The 18,626-nt window shown below is 43.8% G+C and overlaps 1 protein-coding gene across 1 annotated transcript in view; it reads right to left on the bottom strand.

Moving 5' to 3' along the window:
• Positions 1–6,487: 6,487 nt before the first annotated feature.
• Adtrp (androgen dependent TFPI regulating protein) overlaps positions 6,488–18,626 on the bottom strand; it is a 57,085-nt gene continuing 44,946 nt past the window's right edge. Inside the window, exons 4-6 of the mRNA XM_028763222.1 lie at positions 18,195–18,310; positions 9,431–9,582; positions 6,488–6,688 (exon numbers count right to left, since the gene is read on the bottom strand). Of these exons, the coding sequence (XP_028619055.1) occupies positions 6,654–6,688; positions 9,431–9,582; positions 18,195–18,310 (303 nt within the window). The 3' untranslated portion in view covers positions 6,488–6,653. The remainder of the gene's footprint in view (positions 6,689–9,430; positions 9,583–18,194; positions 18,311–18,626) is intronic.

Here is an 18,626-nt window from a genome sequence, read left to right as displayed (position 1 = left end):
CAGTGTGGTGCATCTGCAATCAGGAAACTGATTTTCAACAGGAAGTGGGAACAGACCACCAAAGCCCAAGGTCTGTCCCCTGTGACTCATTTCCTCCAGGAAGCCTCCAAGTACAGGTTTCATAGCCTTTCAAAATGGAACCAGGTAGCTGGGGACCAAGTGTTCAAACCCATGAGTTTACGGGGCATTGTCCATGCAAAACAAACCGAAATCGGTCCCCGTGGGCTCCCTTGGACTTCACTGTCAGAGGGAGTCAAATGCAGGACAAGTCTCCTTAAAGGGACAGAAGTAATTCAGCCCAGCCCTCCCCACTTCCAGTCTTCAGGCGGGTGGGTGTTCACTTCTTGCTCCTTGGTCTAGGGTCTTTCCTCAGAAATCCCAACTAACACAGCTGCTTGCTGGTCTCTAGGGCCTGAGGGAGGCCCTGGAGCCAGGTGGCTCTTCCTTCCCAGATTTAGAATCCTGGCCAGCTTCAATTTACATAACACAGCTTAATCCACAGCAACAGGAGCTGCAAGGCAGGTTCTCTCTCTCTCTCTCTCTCTCTCTCTCTCTCTCTCTCTCTCTCTCTCCCTCTCTCCCTCTCTCCCTCCCCCTCTCCAAGACACGGAAACCTTTATTTTCTCTGTACACCACAAACCGGTGCTGTTAAATAATATTGGATAATTGCACCTGTCGTACCTCCCATATTGTGCCGAGGAAAAATAATTGCTGGTTTTCTGCTTTGCCGTTTAGCTGTGACTCCGTCATTTGACTCGGAGCATGTCATTTTCTCCCATTTTAGACTGTGTACAGTCAAACTGTGTGAAAGGCCTCACAGATAGGGGCCCTGCGTGTGTGAGTGGGCGCGGGCCTCATTCAGCGGTGATTTCTAATTTATACAGCATTGAAAATTTGCAGCTATAAATAAACAGCTGACTGGCTTAGCTGCCTACTCAAAAATCCTTTATTAAAAAAAAAAAAAACCCCCCCCACATTGAGGTGGGGAAGAAAAAGGGTTTCCCAGAGTAGGGAATAAATTGGGTTTCTCAGTCTCTGGGCCTGGGAAGGAGGCTGATATATCCTGGGATGGGACCCAGGCTCAGGGCTCGCTCGGGGATTTGAAGGTGTCCTGGCATCCCCAGTTTTCCCTCAGCCCACTGTGCTCCCCACGTGCACCTCAACATGTTTGAGGATTACTGTATAGGAAACTGGCTTCCTGTTATGACAGATACTTCAGGCGAGTAGGTGAAGAGTTGCTGAAAATAGCTTATGGAGCGTATGACCCTTTTGGAAGGAAGAGGGGGTGGGTATGTTACTTTAGACTACAAGGGAAGCATTTACTCAAACTCAGAACTGGTTTTGTTTGTGAGAGCAACCTGGAGACAGTGGGCATGAGCCAACCAGGTGTGGGGTTAGTGACGAGGAGCCATTGTTCCTTCCCGCAGCCTGTATAAGGGTCTCAACCACTCTGGGGACACTTGACCACTTTATCCTGTCTAGCATTGCAAGAAGGAATCAGTTTTCTCAACAGTATTGTCATTTTGCTCTGGAACAAAAAGGGAAGAAAGCAGAGGGGGGAATGAGCTATCTGTGTGAACCCGGACCTGTTATTCACCCAAGTCCAGACTCACTCAACACCCTCTGGATCCAGAAGTCTACTGAGTACAGGGCTCTCTGGGACCAAAGGGTTGAGAACATCTCTAGCCAACTCTGGTAGCACATTGGTAGCTTTAAAAAAAAAGATCATGGGTTGGGGAGGGGTGTGCGTATGGAGAGTGTTTACACTATGGGAAGGAGCCAGCATCATGAATCAGCAGCTTAATTCGTTGTTGGTCATTAAACATTCACCAGCACAGCACTCACTATCAGGAGGTCAGTTTGACTCTTTGTAAAATGGGACTCAATACATTTTCCACATAGCATTTTGAGGCTAAAATGGGTGTGATTAGAAATTTCACTGTTCAAATATGACTGCTGGCATCATTGGCCTCCTGTTATCATCATATTCAAACCACCACGGCCCCCTAACATAGCTTTGCAGGTAGCGAATGCTATATGTCTTTTCATGAATGTTTAATCAGCGCTCGTTATAAGTATCTTGTTGCTTGTAATTTAACTACACAACTCCAAGAAGCACCTGTCTGCTTATTATGCGTGTGCCCAGTGGGACACCCGGCTGAGGTATTTCTGGTGTCAGAACAGAATTGTGCAGCCATGCTGCCATCAAGGTTTAATTTGGTGCCAGGACAGTAAAGCCACAAATAGAAATGGGCTCCACTGACAGGAGTGCCTGTGAGAAGGCAGCGACATAGGTCATCTTCAGGGTGTGGAAATTTTGGGCGATCCCCTGTGAGCTGCACAGTTAGGGAGTTTCCACCCTGGCAACTGCTCCTGGGCCTCTGCTGAGACCAGGCGCCCCACCCCAGCAGTTAAGAACTTAAGAACAGCTGCAGGTGTGAGCAGGAGGCAGAGCTTTCCTTTCAAGGAAAAAAAAAAAAGGTGGAGGCTCATATTCCCACTTTAGTGGGAAGAAAGAAAAAACAAAACAGGATTCTTGGTACTTCCCCTGGTCTGGTAGTCTTCCCTTGGGATGTGTCCTCAAAATATCAGACTATTCCACTCTTATATCCTTTTATAACCCTTTTTTTTATAATTTATTTTTTCTCAAATCGTAATTCAGTCACACAGGGGTTATAAACACAGAAAGGCAGGATGTGGGGAAGGGGATGACACTGGAGTGTGGGTGTTCAGGGGGAATACAGATATCTTCAGAACCGGGTATCGGCTGGGTGAAGGTTCAGGGGACAAGTCACTATGACTCTGCCTATGGCTCGCTTGTCCTTATCTAAGTTGGAATTGTCTGCCAAGGCTACCTATTTACAAGGTCTATGACTACTCAGGCTGGCAAATTTCCACAAAAGCTGCCTGTTTACAATAGCTTATAGCCATCTGTTTCAATGTTTTTTCACTGAGACCCAAGACTTGGTGTTAGCATACATGTATGACAGGCCTATTGCTGACTTTAGGCCTTCAGTGTATAAGCAGGGCTGCCCCTGACATCTCCTCCCTTCTCTAAGTATAGAAGGGCTGTGGCAATTCTAATCTTGTGAAGGTGGGGATAGAGGCCTGACCTCCAGTAATTGAAGGGGACCTTGTAATGGCTCCAGTCCCCCTGTTGTTGTCCAGTGAGGCATAAGGGCCATACCCATCCTGATGTCTTTTTCCTGGAGAGGGGATACTTTTGACATCAACCCCTATGCAGTCAGGCTTGTCTCTCAGGGAACTCAGATAGATATTTTTATCTTTTATTTATATTCCCTTGCAGTGCTTAGCCTCGAAGCCTAAGCAAGAATTCAGATCGCCTGTCAGAGGGGGTTCTGGGTGGCCCCTCTCTGCTTGGTCTAGGGGCTTTCATAACCTTTTAAGGAATTTTTTGGTGTCCACTTTTACCCAGCCTCTACTATGTAACGTTAGGTTGGGAAGCCACGGTACACTGCATCACGGTGCCCACTCCCAACCCATGTGAGCCTAGAGGACTCAGTCATGTTTTCCTACCCCCAGACACTGGTCCTTGTATCTTTAATGACCCTAGGGGGACTGTGGCAGATAATACCCACGACTAGAAACGTTGGCAGTTAACCTGGGCAGAGTGGCCAGAGCAATCATGGTCTGAGATGGGTGCGGACAGGAAAAACTCCCACAAATTTTAGTAGCGATGAGAGAAGGAAAACTCCGGGGAACAGAATAGAATGGAAAGAGAGAAGCCAGTATCTGTTCAGGAGGGCTCCCAGTGTGAGGGCAACACGCACAGTGGTGATCGTGGCTTAAGATTTAGAGCTCATCAGGGAGGCGGCTCAGTGGTGGTTAAGAGCATATGCTTCTCCTGCAGAGGACTTGAGTTCAGTTTGCAATATCTAAGTCACGTGGTTTATAACCACCTGTAACCAACTCCAGAGATGAACGTTCAAGTCCTCTTCAGGCCTCCCTCTGGGGCCACGTCACCTATGTGCCATTGTGCACGTAAGCATGTGTGTGTTCGTGTGTGTGTGTGTGTGTGTGTGTGTGTGTGTGTACCTTCTAAAAACCAAAAAGAGAGAATCTGAGAAAATCACATCTTACTATTCACAATAAATAATTTAAAGACCATAAGGGGGAGGGGCATGCAGAAGCTATGACAGCTGGGGGGGGGCAGTTGGGGTGGGATGGGGGTGTTGCAGGCAAAGCTCTGTTTTTGGTACCAACCAGGAGCTGAAGCAAAATGCCATTTTTAAAAAAATTACTAGGCAGCTTTAGAGGCAAAGTTCCCTCCCTGCATGACTCATCTGGGAAATGTCACAGATCTACTGTGACCTTACCTTCAGGACACCTATACAGAAGACTTGCATGAGGCAGAAACCGTATCTTAGCCATGGTCTGTATAGAGATAGGCTGCACTCATATATGGGCTAGTACAGAGGTATATCCCGCACCCACAAACCCACAAGAGACAATAGATGGAGGCCTAGCACTTACTGCCTGCCCTCCTGAGGGATTTCACAGAGGCAGGCTTGGTCCATGGTTGTGACTGGCAATTGCTATAATTTCATACGAGCCTGTCTATCAGTTGTAGCTACTTCTGACTATGATAGCCTTCTACCTGTGTCTTAGGGCTTCTATTGCTGTGATAAAACATGATAACCAAAAGCAACTTGGGGAGGAAAGGGTTTATTTTCCTTATACTTTCAGGTAACAATCCATTACTGAGGGGAGTTGGAATACAACTCTCGCTCTCCATGGCTTGCTCAGCCTTTCTTATACAGCCCAAGACTACCTATATAAGGTGGTGTCACCCACAATGGGTGTGCCCTTTCTTAGAGTCCCTAATAACCTACAGGCCAATCTTATGGAAGTATTTTCCCAGTTAAGATTCTCCCTTGTCAGTTATGTATAGGTTTGTATAAAAAAAAAAAAAAGACAAAACCCAACTAACACAGCAGAGAATGAAATTTGACGCCCTAAGCCCAGGGGTGATGAGCTATCTAACTACTGAGAATCTTGAGGGAGAACTGCCCTGTGGTGCAAGCAGATCCTGCTCCCACTTAAGGAAACTATTTCCTCTTAAAGAATATGGGTGATTACAACCAAATCCAGGGAAGAGCTTTAATCCCACAGGTGCGGACCCTAACCCAGAAATACGAGAAACATGAAAAACATCTTTATAGAAATGCAGTTTTATTCACTCATAAAGAATGAAATGATATCCTTTGCTGGAAAATGGGTGTACACAGGGATCATCAAATTAAGGGAAATAAGCCAAACTCAGAAAGACAAATGTGGGTTTTTTTTTTCATATTCGGATCTTAGATTATATGCAAATACATGGAACCGTGTGTGTGTGTGTGTGTGTGTGTGTGTGTGTGTGTGTGCGTGTGTGCATGTGAGGGGTTGGGGGAGATGAAATCAGAAGGGAAGCTGGTGGGAGGAACAGGAGTTGGGAAAAGCGGGGGCAGGGGAAGGTGATGTTCTTGGGAGGCAAATGTTTAAAACACACGATCTCTTAAAAAGAATTATTTTTACAAGACCCTGTTCTGTGTAAAACAAATATACAGCAGTGACAAAGCTGGACCTAAAAACTTCCAGGGAAGTGAGCTCTTGTGAGTCATCTGATCAGCCAAGGAGCTTGGGTAGAAGCAGCCTCAGCCCCTTCACAGTTACTCATTTTCCCAGCTGATGTCTTGTTTATATATGGCATACACATTGAATTCCCAATAACTTATCCATGCCTCCCTTCAAACCAGTATCCGAATGGAAGTGCCATTTGACGGCCCCTTATGTTCCACAGTAATTGGTAATTCCCACCCCAAATGTTTGCTCTGAAGAGGGGTGGACTTCCCACCACTTCTTAAAATATATTCTCACGGCTCCAGTGAATTTGCTGCCATTTTTTTTTATTATTTATTATTTTAAAGTTAGCTGCCACTAGGTTTTATTTCTGTATACTTCTAAATCAAGGGAAATAGGTTAGAAATCACTGAAAACAATTAGCTTATTAAAAAATACATTTTTTTTTTTAGAGAAGTATGGATTATTGAAAAATGGCCCAGTATTGGGTATTGGGAGATCTGGGAGAAGCCACTGTCTTGTTGTGACAACAACTTTTTAAATTATTATTTTGGGTCTTCCAAAGATAGAGTCGTACTCTGCAGCCTAGGCCAACCTTGAATTCATGATCTTCCTGATTTAGCCTCCAGCACGCTAATGCCCAGTGTCACTGCTACGTCAGCTTGACTATGATTTTGACGTATGTAGCATGTCACCTGGGTCCTCCCCGTACTCCTTGAAGTTAAAGAGATTTTATGTCTCTACATTCCTGTCCCCACACCCATTCTCTAAATGGTCCAGCATTAAGTTTTGACAAGCCTTTTCGGTTAGAAACAAACTCCTCCATGGAGGTCAGACAAAAGCAACAGAGTCTGAGGTGTCAGGAGTTATCTGTCAGTCTTTTAGAAAACCAAGAGATCCCAAGTCAAGCTCCCTTCATACTCTTTATTAAAACTATGCAACATTCTCCATCCTTCCTATCTTCCCAAGCAATTCCACCCCTGATCCAAGAGGAAATAATAAGAAGAAGAATAGAAAGATGACCAGTTCCTAAGTTTCTTCTTCCACGGCTCTTGGGAAATAGTGTACAGTCAATTCTTCTTCATCCATGGCTTCACTGTGGCACCTGTACAGACAGACACAGAGATAGCTCAGATAGGGTTCCCTAATGGGCATTCTTTTTTGTTCATTTTTGTTTGTTTTTTTGTTTTTGCTTTTATTTTTTCGAGACAGGGCTTCTCTGTATAGCCCTGGCTGTCCTGGAACTCACTCTGTCTGTAGACCAGGCTGGCCTCGAACTCAGAAATCCGCCTGCTTCTGCCTCCCAACTGCTGGGATTAAAGGTGTGTGCCACCACCGCGCAGCTCCTAATGGGTATTCTTGAGTGGGTTGAGATTCACCCTGATGGGGCAGTGGGAAATCAAAAACACCTTTTCACAAGGAGAGAACAATTCTGATAAACAGCCATTACTGCTACAGAGACGAGAAGCAAGCCTCAGCCTCTCAAGCAGGAGCATTACAGGTGTGCGTCAACCATCACCTACCCTCGCTGTCTTTTCTCCCTAATCATTTGGCTCTTTGCAGTGAACAATAATTTGTTCAGGATGTAACTCTTATTTTATTCGGATGCAATAAGATTTTTTTTCATCTTGATTTCTTCTCATGAATGTGGAACTGGAGGGGAGATAATGTCACTGGCTGTGCTAATCTCTGCCCTGCACACTATGTGCTTTCTTTTGGTGAATGAGAGCCTATTTGCTGATGTCAGTTTACCTACTCATTGCAACCTAACTGTGAGCAAAACAGGACACAAAGCGCAGCAGTGGGGTGTATTAGGAACTTGCTGCTGTAGGGATTTGAAGGATGATAAATGCAGTGAGGTTTTGTTTTGTTAAAAAATGTATCTGTTATTTTTATTTATGTGCAAATCTGTCTGTGTAACTTTGTGTGCACCATGTGTGTGCAAACGCTCTCAGGGACCAGAGGGTATTGGATTCCCGAGAATTTGGGAGTGATGTTTCAGGTTTTGATTCAAGATGTTTAACATTCGCTCTTGTAAAGAAATAATTTAAAACATCAATCATCCTCAAACTCAATACAAGTGATTTATAAATCCACTGTTCTTGATAATCTCTAAGAGATTTGAGACTTCTTCATCTTCACTTCTATCCATTGGATTTCAAGTAAATTAGTTCCTCTCTCTCTTTCCTTCCCCTTCTTCCTCCCATTTTCTTTTTGAAATACAGATTTTTGAAAATCATCAGAAATCTTAACCAGATATAATAGTAGCATATGCTTTTAGTCCTAGAACTATGGAGGCAGTGGCAGGAGGGTCTCTGTAAATTCCAGCCTGGTCTACAGAGTGAGTTCCAGGGCAGCGAGGGCTACACAGAGAAACCCTATCTTGAAAAAGCAATGAACAAATGAAGATAGATAGATAGATAGATAGATAGATAGATAGATAGATAGATAGATAGATAGATATCTTTACCCAGTAATTCAAGAACCCCTAACTTGTTAGAATTAGATATCAGTACACTTAAAATAATCCCAATCCCTACCCCGATACTCCTGTGAATTCCCAGTGGGTTGGAATCCGGGATTTGAAATACTGATTTTAAGTGGTTCTTGTTCTTGTTGTTGTTGTTGTTGTTTGAGTTAGTTTTATTTCCTTGTTTGTAGCATCTCATTTTAAATGTTTACTTTTACAGAAAACTCTCCCTTTAAGATTTTCATGAACTAAATCTTCCAAGAGAAGTAAGTGTGACAGATCTCTGAGGTCTTTGCCTTTCCTCAGAAGTAACTCACTCTAGGCCCCTGGGAACTGCCTGCTCATTGCACCCACAAATTTATGCTTTGCATGAATTCAGAGAATGGGCAGGAGATGCCATTTCTGTTTTGATGGAACAGAGCTGCTGATGGATCCATGGTAGGAGGTGAGACAGTAGGGATTCTTGGCATTCTATACAAACCAGAGTAGAATTTCTGTGTGTCTCTTTGCAGAATTGACACAAAAAAATATCACCCCCAAGTCCCAGGAATGTTGCACCAAAATTATCCTGGGATGTCTTCACTCCCCTAAATAGCCATTTGTTGCCTACCTCTGTATCTGGCCTGACATCATCTCCTTTGCCTGTCACACAAAGCCTTTGGAATGGATTAACTTGGCAAACTACTGGCTTTCACTCTCCCCAAAGCTAAGAGTCATCAGATAATATCTGAAACTTACGGCAGAGGGTTTTTGCTGTATTCCACAGGGGGCCCATCTACCTGCTGTCCCCATCAAAGCATCAGCATCAGTATTTGGTTTAATGCAATGATTTGTGATCGCCCTTTGTTCAGTAACTATGTATGTTCATGTAACTTCTTCAATATATATCATTTGGTGCAACCGGAATCCATGGTTCTGGGACCATGCTCATTCATATTTGGCACAGAATAAACTGTGTCTTATAGTTTAGAATGAGAGTCACACTTTTTGTGGAGAAAAGGAACTCACATTTTAACAGTTTATGCCCCTCAAAGCCTCCACTGGGGTGAGAAAAGACCCTTATAGAAATTCCCCCCTCATGCTGGGAGGGATATCACTTTGTTCTTTGGGTCCTAAAGTTGCAAAGATTGGGTATTTGAGTTAAATGAGATGTAATTTGAAGGAAGAGAGGAAACACTTGGAGTTCTCTAAGAGAATGCCAATTTGCACCAGGTTTTTATTCTGCCAGTATTCATAGGACCCACTTGAGCCCTGTGAACAAAGGTACCTACTAGTGTGGCCTTCTGATTTGGATTAAATTTTCCTTTGGTTTGGGGGAAGAGTGGAGAATGGGTAAGAAGTGTCACTGTGGACTCTGGGAGAGAAAGAAGCACTGACCCCATTTCCAGTGATTGATCTTCTCTCCAAACAGGTAGATGCCAGCACTCAGGATGTAAGTGGCTGAGAAGAAGAAAATAATACCCAGTGGGCTGAGGGTGGCAAACACCGGGTACACCCAGTTTCCAGTCTGAATGTAACGCCACAGGATCCTGCATGAACAAGAAGTCAAGATGACTATTAGCATCATGGAAGCCAGTAAAGTATTTTACCTCAGGTTCTGTGGGAGACTGGAAGACAGCAGGTGAAAAGCAGGTAGGGTGGGGGTGGGGTGTTGATCAATACCTGGAGTGTTCCCACAGATCTGGGAGTCAGATATCTCCCAGCATCATTTGTTGCTTTAATAAATCATCTTGTTTCATGGAATGAGGGGGCCATCTCCCTATCTAATACTCTGTAACCCATCTTGGTCAATGGATAGGAGAAGCCCCTAACATATCAGTGAAGGAGGGTTTGTGAGTCCATGACAGAATTGTTGCTTTCTTTGAAATGGACACTGGCTGAGACACTGGATCTGTAAAGATACTGTCCTGAAGCTAAAGTGATGATGTGTATTGTTGTTGGTTTTGGTACCTAAGAGGACAGTGTGGCTCTTCTCAGTTCTCCAAGTCTTATTGACAAAGGAGGGAAAAGAAGTGGTATATCATTGCCCTCAGACAGGAAGCCTGGGGGTTGTGTGTTATCCCTGAGTTCTTAGGGACCAAGCACTAGATAGGAATGGATGAATGGGTGGGGAGGCTCACACCTCACTTACATGAGGATAAAATGTAAGTTGTTTCTACGTGCCAAAGGAAAGGAAAGAAATGCTGGGAGAGAAGCCATGATGTCTAAGTGAAGCCTAAAAACTGCACGATTCTGGAAGCCAACAGCCCTGAAGATGCCAAAGTCTGGGATAACTTAAGACTCAGAATATGTGCTAAGGGACGATGCCACCTCGGCTGCAGCTTACAATTGTTAAGTGTATTCAATCTGGAACAGGATCCTGTGACTGAAATGTTCAGTCTGCCACCTATTAGTTGTATTACCTTCAGTGGTTTATTAACTCTGCTGGTGTAGACTGGGGGTGGTCCAAACGCATACACCTCATCAGGCTGCTGCAAGAATTATTGTAGTGAAACACGTGTTTGTTGGTGTATGTAATGTGTAAAATACATAAGGTAGTAGTGCCTGGCATGTGGGAGTTTAACAAGTGTCCCCTAAAGAGGCCATGTTCACAGAGTGACAGGCCAGCAGAGTTCTCTTGTAAAAGGGAAGATAGGCCAGGCCTGAGAAACTGAACTCCAGCGTGGCTATTGGAGTTCAGACAGAAACATGAAACTTTGTGCTTAAGTAAGCCTTCAGAAACCTGAATGCAATCTCTAACATTTCAGATACATTCAGTTTGGTAAGCATTTTGTGGACAAGTGCTAATATTTGGGACTAGAACTAGGGTGGGGCAAAGGGGGATCTGGAGTCTGGAATTCACAGACTCATCTCTGTGCATCAAAGGATACCGTCATCAGTGTAGAGGGGCTGTCAAAAGGATGCCAGAAAATATGTGCAAATCATATGTATATTAATCACCTAACACTTACAATATATAAATAATTTGCCTAATTCAAAAATACTCCCAAACAACTTAATTAGAAATAGGAGATTGACTTGGATAGACATTCCACAAAGAACATACATACACACGCAAGGAATAGGACCGAATCAAAAGATGTCCGGTGTCCCTAATGTCTCGAGGATGCAGATCAAAATCATGAACTATCACATCACTACACAGACTGTCTACTCTTAAAACAAAAACCTCAAACAAATCAAACCACAGAGCCTGTGAGGTTACAGAGAAATTGGATCCCTTCTCTGCCATCAGCTAGGAAAACTGTATGGAAGTCTTTCAGCGAGTTAAGAAAGGTTATCACCTCCCCCCCGAAATTCTACCGCTGGGTTATACACTCAAAGCCTTGAAATCAGGGACCCAACGATATCTATCTGTTAGGGCTTATAGCCCAAAGGTGGAGAGAGTCCAACTGATGATGGGTGACTGGAGGAATAAAACATGACTTAAAAAAGAAAAACATCTGAACCTAGGTTACAACGTGGCTATAAACTGTGAAGGTGCTATGGTAAGAAAAGGGCCCATATAACTCCATTTATATATAAGAGGAGGCCATGGAGTCATAGAGACGGAAAGGACAGTGGTAAGTGTGAGGGGAGGGCAGAGAAGGAGTGGAGAGATGTTAAGTGAGCTCAGAGTTATGGAGGAGGGAGGTACTGACGGGTGTACAACGTGAATGTACATACTGCCACTGAAGTACACACTAAATAAGTAAAATGGTCCATTTTATCCCATGTTTATTTTGTCACATTTAAAGTCATTTTGGGGCCACTGTGATAGCTACTTTTATGTCAACTTGACACAAGCTAGAGTCATTTTTTTTTTTCTTTAGCATCATTTTTGAAGAGGGAACCGCAATAGAGAAAATGGCCCCACTGAACTGGCCTGTGGGCAAGCCTGGGATGCATTTTCTTGATTAACGATTGATGTGGTCAAGCCCAGCTCACTGTGGGTGGTGCTACCCCTAGGCAGGTGGTCCTGGTTCTCTAAGAAGCTGGTGATAAGAAAACCACAAGCAAGCGATTTCGTAAGAAGCATTCCACCATGGCTTCTGCCTTACTTCCCACCTTCAGGTTCCTGCCCTGTTTGACTTCCTGCTTCAACTTCACTCTGTGAAATGGTGACCTGGGAGTTGTAAACTGGAATGCACCCTTTACTTACCCTTGCTTTGGTCATGGTCTGTAAGTGGATTTTAATAAACTCTATTAGTTACTGAAATGACCTGGCCAGACCCACAATAACCAAGGCAGAGCCCTATGGATTAATCAGCTTTTGCACAATTACTGTGGGATTACCCCTAAATCTATTTTTCTAATCACCAAATTGCCCACTTCCCAGCTGCATTACCCAAGTACTTGCTGTTTGAATCTTGCTTGGGTTGTTCCTGCTCCAGCAGTCCGTCCCTAGGGGTTGGGAGTGGGGATTTCAGTTGGGCACGTGCTCCCAGTCCATATCTAATGAGGTCTCCTGTTCTCTCCATCTTCCTCCTCCTTCACTCTTTCTCCTCTCTCCTTTCTTTTTGGTCTACCTGCGACCTCCAGCCTGGTAACTGAAACTCCGCTTCTTCTATTCTCCCCAGTAAGTGGCTGTAACCACCTTCATTTAACCAATAGTTTTAAATTGGGAAGCAAAGTTTATATAGCATCACTTGGTGTACATTAGGATCTTCTTAGTCAGGGGACAGCATCTAGTGTTAGAATATATAGCACCAGTAGCAGATTTTAAAGATTTCTTTATTTTTATGGGCATTGATGTTTTTTTTTGGCCTGCACGCATGGCTCTGGGAGGGTGCCAGATCCTCTGGAACTCAAGTTAAAGACAGTTAGTTGTGAGCTGCCATGTGGGAACTGAACCCAGGTTCTTTGGAAGAGTAGCCAGTGCTCATAACCTCTGAGCTATCACTCTAACCCCTGGCATTAGATTTTAATAGAATTTAAATATGGGATTTTTAAACTGGCTAGTTTAAAAACTACATTCCAAACTATTTCTTTCACAATTCATCCTTGTCTCTATTAGTAAAATCCCTGTCTTTCCTGGCCACTATGTGAAAATTCTTAAAAGTATCCTTAATGTGTCCCTTACATTTTCTCATTACATGCTAATCTATTCATAAATCGATTCCATTCCTTCAACTATGTATTTCTGGTAGATTCTTCACTTAGAAAGAATCTGATACCTTCTTTATGGTGGTGTTGCTTCTAGTTTCTGTTATAAGTATTATGATTACTTTTCAATTTGTTCCCCAGAGGCCAACCCCTAAATGCTGACATTAGAAGCACATCGGGTGACATCTTGGTCATTATTATAATATATCAATATGAAGGCTGGTGAGCATGGCTCTGGGAAACGGGGCGGGGATTCTAACCCTTGCTAAGATTGGCCATGATTGTTCTAGATGAAGGTTGCATTTCAGAAATAGCAAACAGTAGCTGATGGAAAGACTTGATGTACTAATTGGAGAAGATGTTCTAAGCGTGGGGTGTGGCCCGCTGAGCTGGACTTGGCTTGTTTCAGCTTTAGCAACATGTGACACTTTCTTGGGATACGATGTATAATTGTGTGCATAAGTGAAGAGTGGATTTAAACACTATTATTCTTGAGAAGCGCAATGGTTAACGTTGACTGTCAATCTTGTAGGGTCTGGAATCATCTAGGAGGCAAGCCTCTGAACACACCTTTGATGGATCACTCTGACTTGGTTATTGTCTTCGTTATGGATTTACTGCAGTGAATTGATGCCATGAGGATGGAAACTCTTATAAAAGGAAAACATTTCATTGGGACTGGCTTATAGTTCAGTGGTTTCTCCATTATCATGTCGGGTAGCATGGCAGTGTACAGGCAGATGTGGTGTAGGAGAGGGAGCTGAGAGTTTTACATCTGGATGCACAGGCTGCCACACTGGCCCTGGCTTGAGCACTTGAGACCTCAAAGCCCACCCCAGTGACACAGTTCTTCCAACAAGGTCACACCTCCTAATAGTGCCACTTTCTGTGAGCTTATGGGACTAATGTTTTTCCCGCAGTTAGCTAACCTCTTGGGCATGGCTATAAGGAATTATCTTGATTAGGTTAAACGAGGTGGGAACAGCTACTCTGAACGTGTGTGGTACCATTCACTAGTCTGGGATACTACACTGTACAAAAGAGAGAAGGTTAGCTGGCTCACAAACATTTATTGTGCCCCTCTTGCTGGCTCTGACTGTAATATGGATAGCTTGTTGCCCTTCTAAACCTGCTTGGTCTTTGGGGTCTCAGACTCTATGTATGCCTTCCATGATGCCTTCCCATACCACTCCCTCCTTCTCTGTGTTCTTACCTCTTAGCACTTTCCAGCCCAGCCTTCTGTAGTCTGTCCGTCTCATTTCCACTAAGTTTATCCTGCAGGCTGGAGCCTGACCTTATATGCCTTCACTTTGAAGGTCCAGCTTTGTATCAGGGTAAATATATGTTCAAATCCCCTTTCTAAAAAGGAATAAGGCCAGCGACAACAGCATTCCTTTCCCTACCCCTCACTGCTGCTTCAGACAGAGTAGGGTGAAGTGTTTCGGGGGTGAGGGAAGGAATGAGCAGGCCACCAGATTTATAGGCGACTGAAGCTTTTCAAAGGAAATGAAAGATTTTTAATCATCATTCCTCTGTGGGGCCAGACCGCCAATGTTGCAATCTGAAAAGTAGCAGAAAGTGAATACCCTGGGATGGAATCCCCAGGTGTCTATGTGGCTATATTTAGGTCACTGTACTGTGGTTTTATTGGAATGATGTCTCTCTGGTGGAGGGTTAGCATCTCCTTGCAGACTAAAGTTTGTTTCTCATGCCCGCTATGGCCCAGTCAATGTTCAGAACCTCATTCTTGGTAAGCTAACTCTCCATATGATCATCTCAATGGATACACCCCCAGAGCTGACCTATAGCACTTCTCCATAAGTATCTACGGATGAGGCACTTACTATGGCCCTGTGTGCTTAGGAGGGTCTGGAGATGCATTGTTTTTAACGGGGCAGGGATGGCAGGCACCAAAGAGTCACATGCCCTCTTACTGGAGACTGGACTGAACTGTGGAAGAGTCTGCCCTGGGACAAGGACAAAATGCCCTCAGTTATACTGTATTCCATTTATTCTAGTACAAAGATGAGTTTAAAGCTACTTTTAACTGAGGTCCAGTGTTTCCAAACCTAGCTCTTTCTCCTCAGTGTGCACATGGCCAAGAGTCTGCTCAGTTCCCAGGTGTGTGTATAACCACCATGCTAGAGGTTGAGTGAATGGGTGGCTATAAAGCTTGCCCTAATCTCAGCACTTGAAAATCTTTCTTAAGGTTTTCTTTGAAGACTTCTACTTGTACGTCATTCCTTCTCCCATCAGGTCCTTCTGCCTTATGACCTCATGACCTTGAGGAAGGCATCTAACCAAATGGACCTCACTCCCCCCATCCCAGTGTTCAGATATCAGCTGATATCTATGTCTTTGTCCTCCATTCATGCTCCGAGATCAATTGTAGTTTTCGAGCATCTGGCTGACATGGCACTCCTGAGTTTCTACCTCTCGTTTTCTTCAGCCCCATCTCCACACTTCAGCCAAGGTCGCCTGACTTTCCTTTGTACTTAACTCACCATACTTATTGACTCTGTGACTCTGCTTAAGACTTTTTCAAAGCAGAAAAGCACTCTGTTTGCAAATGCAGGTTCACTGACATGTATTCATGAACTATCTTGCCCCTGTCCTCCAATTCTGGTCTGCCGCTGCCTCTGTTAGTCCTTCAGAGCTCTTATTACCTCTGCCTCATCTTTTCTTGAATTTCTTCCGAGTTCATCTTACTCTTTCTCTGGATCTCAGCTTAAATGATTCTTCCCTTTAGAAAGCCAACCCTGAGCATCATTTTCCTGTACCATCCTGTGTCCCCAGTATCTAAGTCATACAGTCTGCCTTCAGGAGCCCTTTGAACACAATGGCCCTGGTGTGGGCTACAAATGGTCCCCAGCTAGGGCTCTGGTCTCTTAAAGGATCCCTTTGTTCAAATTCAAAGACCCCAAGAAATGGAGAACAGTGCAGCACACTTAATTCTCACAGAAATTATGTTATGCAAGAACTTTTTTCAAGAGAAAATGAGGAAGGGTAAGAGGAAGCTAGGAAGATTATGGGAGGGAAAGCAAAGTCATGGAGTTCTGGGTACCAAGCTGGTGACTTCTATGAAATCTCCCATGTCCTTTGAAATGTCGTCCCATCCTCCAAAAATCACAAAGATCCTTATTGGACTTGATTTACTCTATTACAATAGAAAAGGCTGTGTACAGCTCTTGACTGTGTATAGCCCTTAAAGAAGAATGTTGTCTTTACATAGACAAGACAGGGAGGGTTAAAGAGAACATGAAATAGATCAGAAGGCCCTGAGAAAAGTCAGAGAGAGAAAGAGACAGATGAATGCTGGTACAAGAATTGGTTTTCAGCCTCTCCAAGGTTGTCAACCCTACTTCCTCCCATCTTGGGACCATTATTTGGGTTCTTTTTGCTTATTTCTGCCAGTCCCTGAGCCTCAAATAGGCTGACTAATTCTGTGAAACAACAAATAAATAATTTGGTAGCAAAACCTATTCAGTAATATTACCATAAGTTAGTTATGGAAGACCATGAGACTCAAGATGAGGTTGTTACTTTATACAGGATGCTCCCAAAACCCATCTCCACCCAACCTAAAAGAGGGGACTTCTGCCCCTAGACCAAGCAGAGAGGGGCCACCCAGAACCCCCTCTGACAGGCGATCTGAATTCTTGCTTAGGCTGCGAGGCTAAGCACTGCAAGGGAATATAAATAAAACTTAAAAATATCTCTTTGGGTTCCCTGAGGGACAAGCCTGACTGCATAGGGGTTGATGTCAAAAGTATCCCCTCTTCAGGAAAAAGACATCAGGATGGGTATGGCCTTCATGCCTCACTGGACAACAACAGGGGGACTGGAGCCATTACAAGGTCCCCTTCAATTACTGGAGGTCAGGCCTCTATCACTGCCTTCGCAAGATTAGAATTGCCACAGCCCTTCTATACTTAGAGAAGAGAGATGTCAGGGGCAGCCCTGTTTACACACTGAAGGCCTAAAGTCAGCCATAGGCCTGTCATACATGTATACTAACACCAAGTTTGGGTCTCAGTGAAAAAACATTGAAACAGATGGCTGTAAGCTATTGTAAACAGGCAGCTTTTGTGGAAATTTACCAGCCTGAGTAGTCATAGACCTTGAAAATAGGTAGCCTTGGCAGACAATACCAACTTAGATAAGGACAAGTGAGTCATAGGCAGAGTCACATTGACCTGTCCCCTGAACCTTCACCCAGCCGATACCCGGTTCTGAAAGATATCTGTATTCCCCCTGAACACCCACACTCCAATGTCATCCCCTTCCCCACATCCTGCCTTTCTGTGTTTATAACCCCTGTGTGAATGAATTACAATTTGAGAAAAAATAAATGAATTATTTAAAAAAAAGAAAATGTAAAAAAATAAAAGAAAAAAAAAGAAATGTAGCCTTGTTGGAGTAGGTGTGTCACTCTGGATGTGGGCTTTAATACCCGAGTTACAGACACTTGGAAGCCAGTATTCTGTTAGCAGCCTTCAGATGAAGATGTAGAACTCTCAGCTCCTCCTGCACCATGCCTGCCTGAATGCTACCATGTTCCTGCCTTGATGATAATGGACTGAACCTCTGAACCTGTAAGCCAGTCCCAATTAAATGTTGTCCTCATAAGAAAAAAAAAAAAAAAGAAAAAAAAGAAATGTCGTCTCATGCTTTGCTCCCATTGTAGATACAGTGCTGCACTAAATGGCTTCCCATAGAGTGGCTGGGGCAATGATCCAGATTGCCCTACGGGTTTGGTGCTACTAAATAATTACTTTTCATGGCGAGGAGACAAGGAAGTTGTGACTTGCTGTATGTGTGTGTGCGCACATGTGTATATGTATGTGTGTTTTCAAGCACGCCCATGTGTCCTTTGAATATGATATTTTTATGAATATTAAAATCAAACAATAAGAACCTTGCTCCCCTGGAAATTTAAAGAAGGGGTAGATTACCAACTAAACCAACGAAAGGACTGCTTGAATGGTACACTTTTATAGAATGTTCATTTGAGTCAAGAACAAGTTTCATTTGATACATTCTATGCCATTCTTACCTGATGATGTAGGCAAAATTACAAGCACCCAGCAAGGCGAGTCCTAGCTTCTTCGATGGATAGTGGTGTGGTCTGAGAATGGTTTCAACCAGTGAAAAGGGAAATATGGAGGTATGCTGTAGGAAAAATATGACAAACTGTAAGGCAGATCTCCCCAGATGTTCACAGTACCCACAGTCCCCTTGTTCTATTTCAGTCTATCCACTTAGGCACTGCCATGTTTACCTTTCCAAAACTTAAGTTAGATCATTCTCCTTGGATGTCCAAGGCCCTCCTATGACTTCCTGTTACCTGCTATGTTGATCTAAACTCCTATGTCTGGGTTCTAAGGCTCTTGGTACTACCTTCCTCTCTGACCTTACATACTGCCTGCTGTGCCTTTCTAACACACACACACACACACACACACACACACACACACACACACACACA

This window comes from Grammomys surdaster, unplaced genomic scaffold, assembly GCF_004785775.1.
Source record: "Grammomys surdaster isolate TR1022 unplaced genomic scaffold, NIH_TR_1.0 137, whole genome shotgun sequence".
NCBI lineage: Eukaryota > Metazoa > Chordata > Mammalia > Rodentia > Muridae > Grammomys > Grammomys surdaster.
The sequence above is the reverse complement of the archived record's forward strand: the minus strand, read 5'-3'. Positions and strand labels throughout refer to the sequence as shown.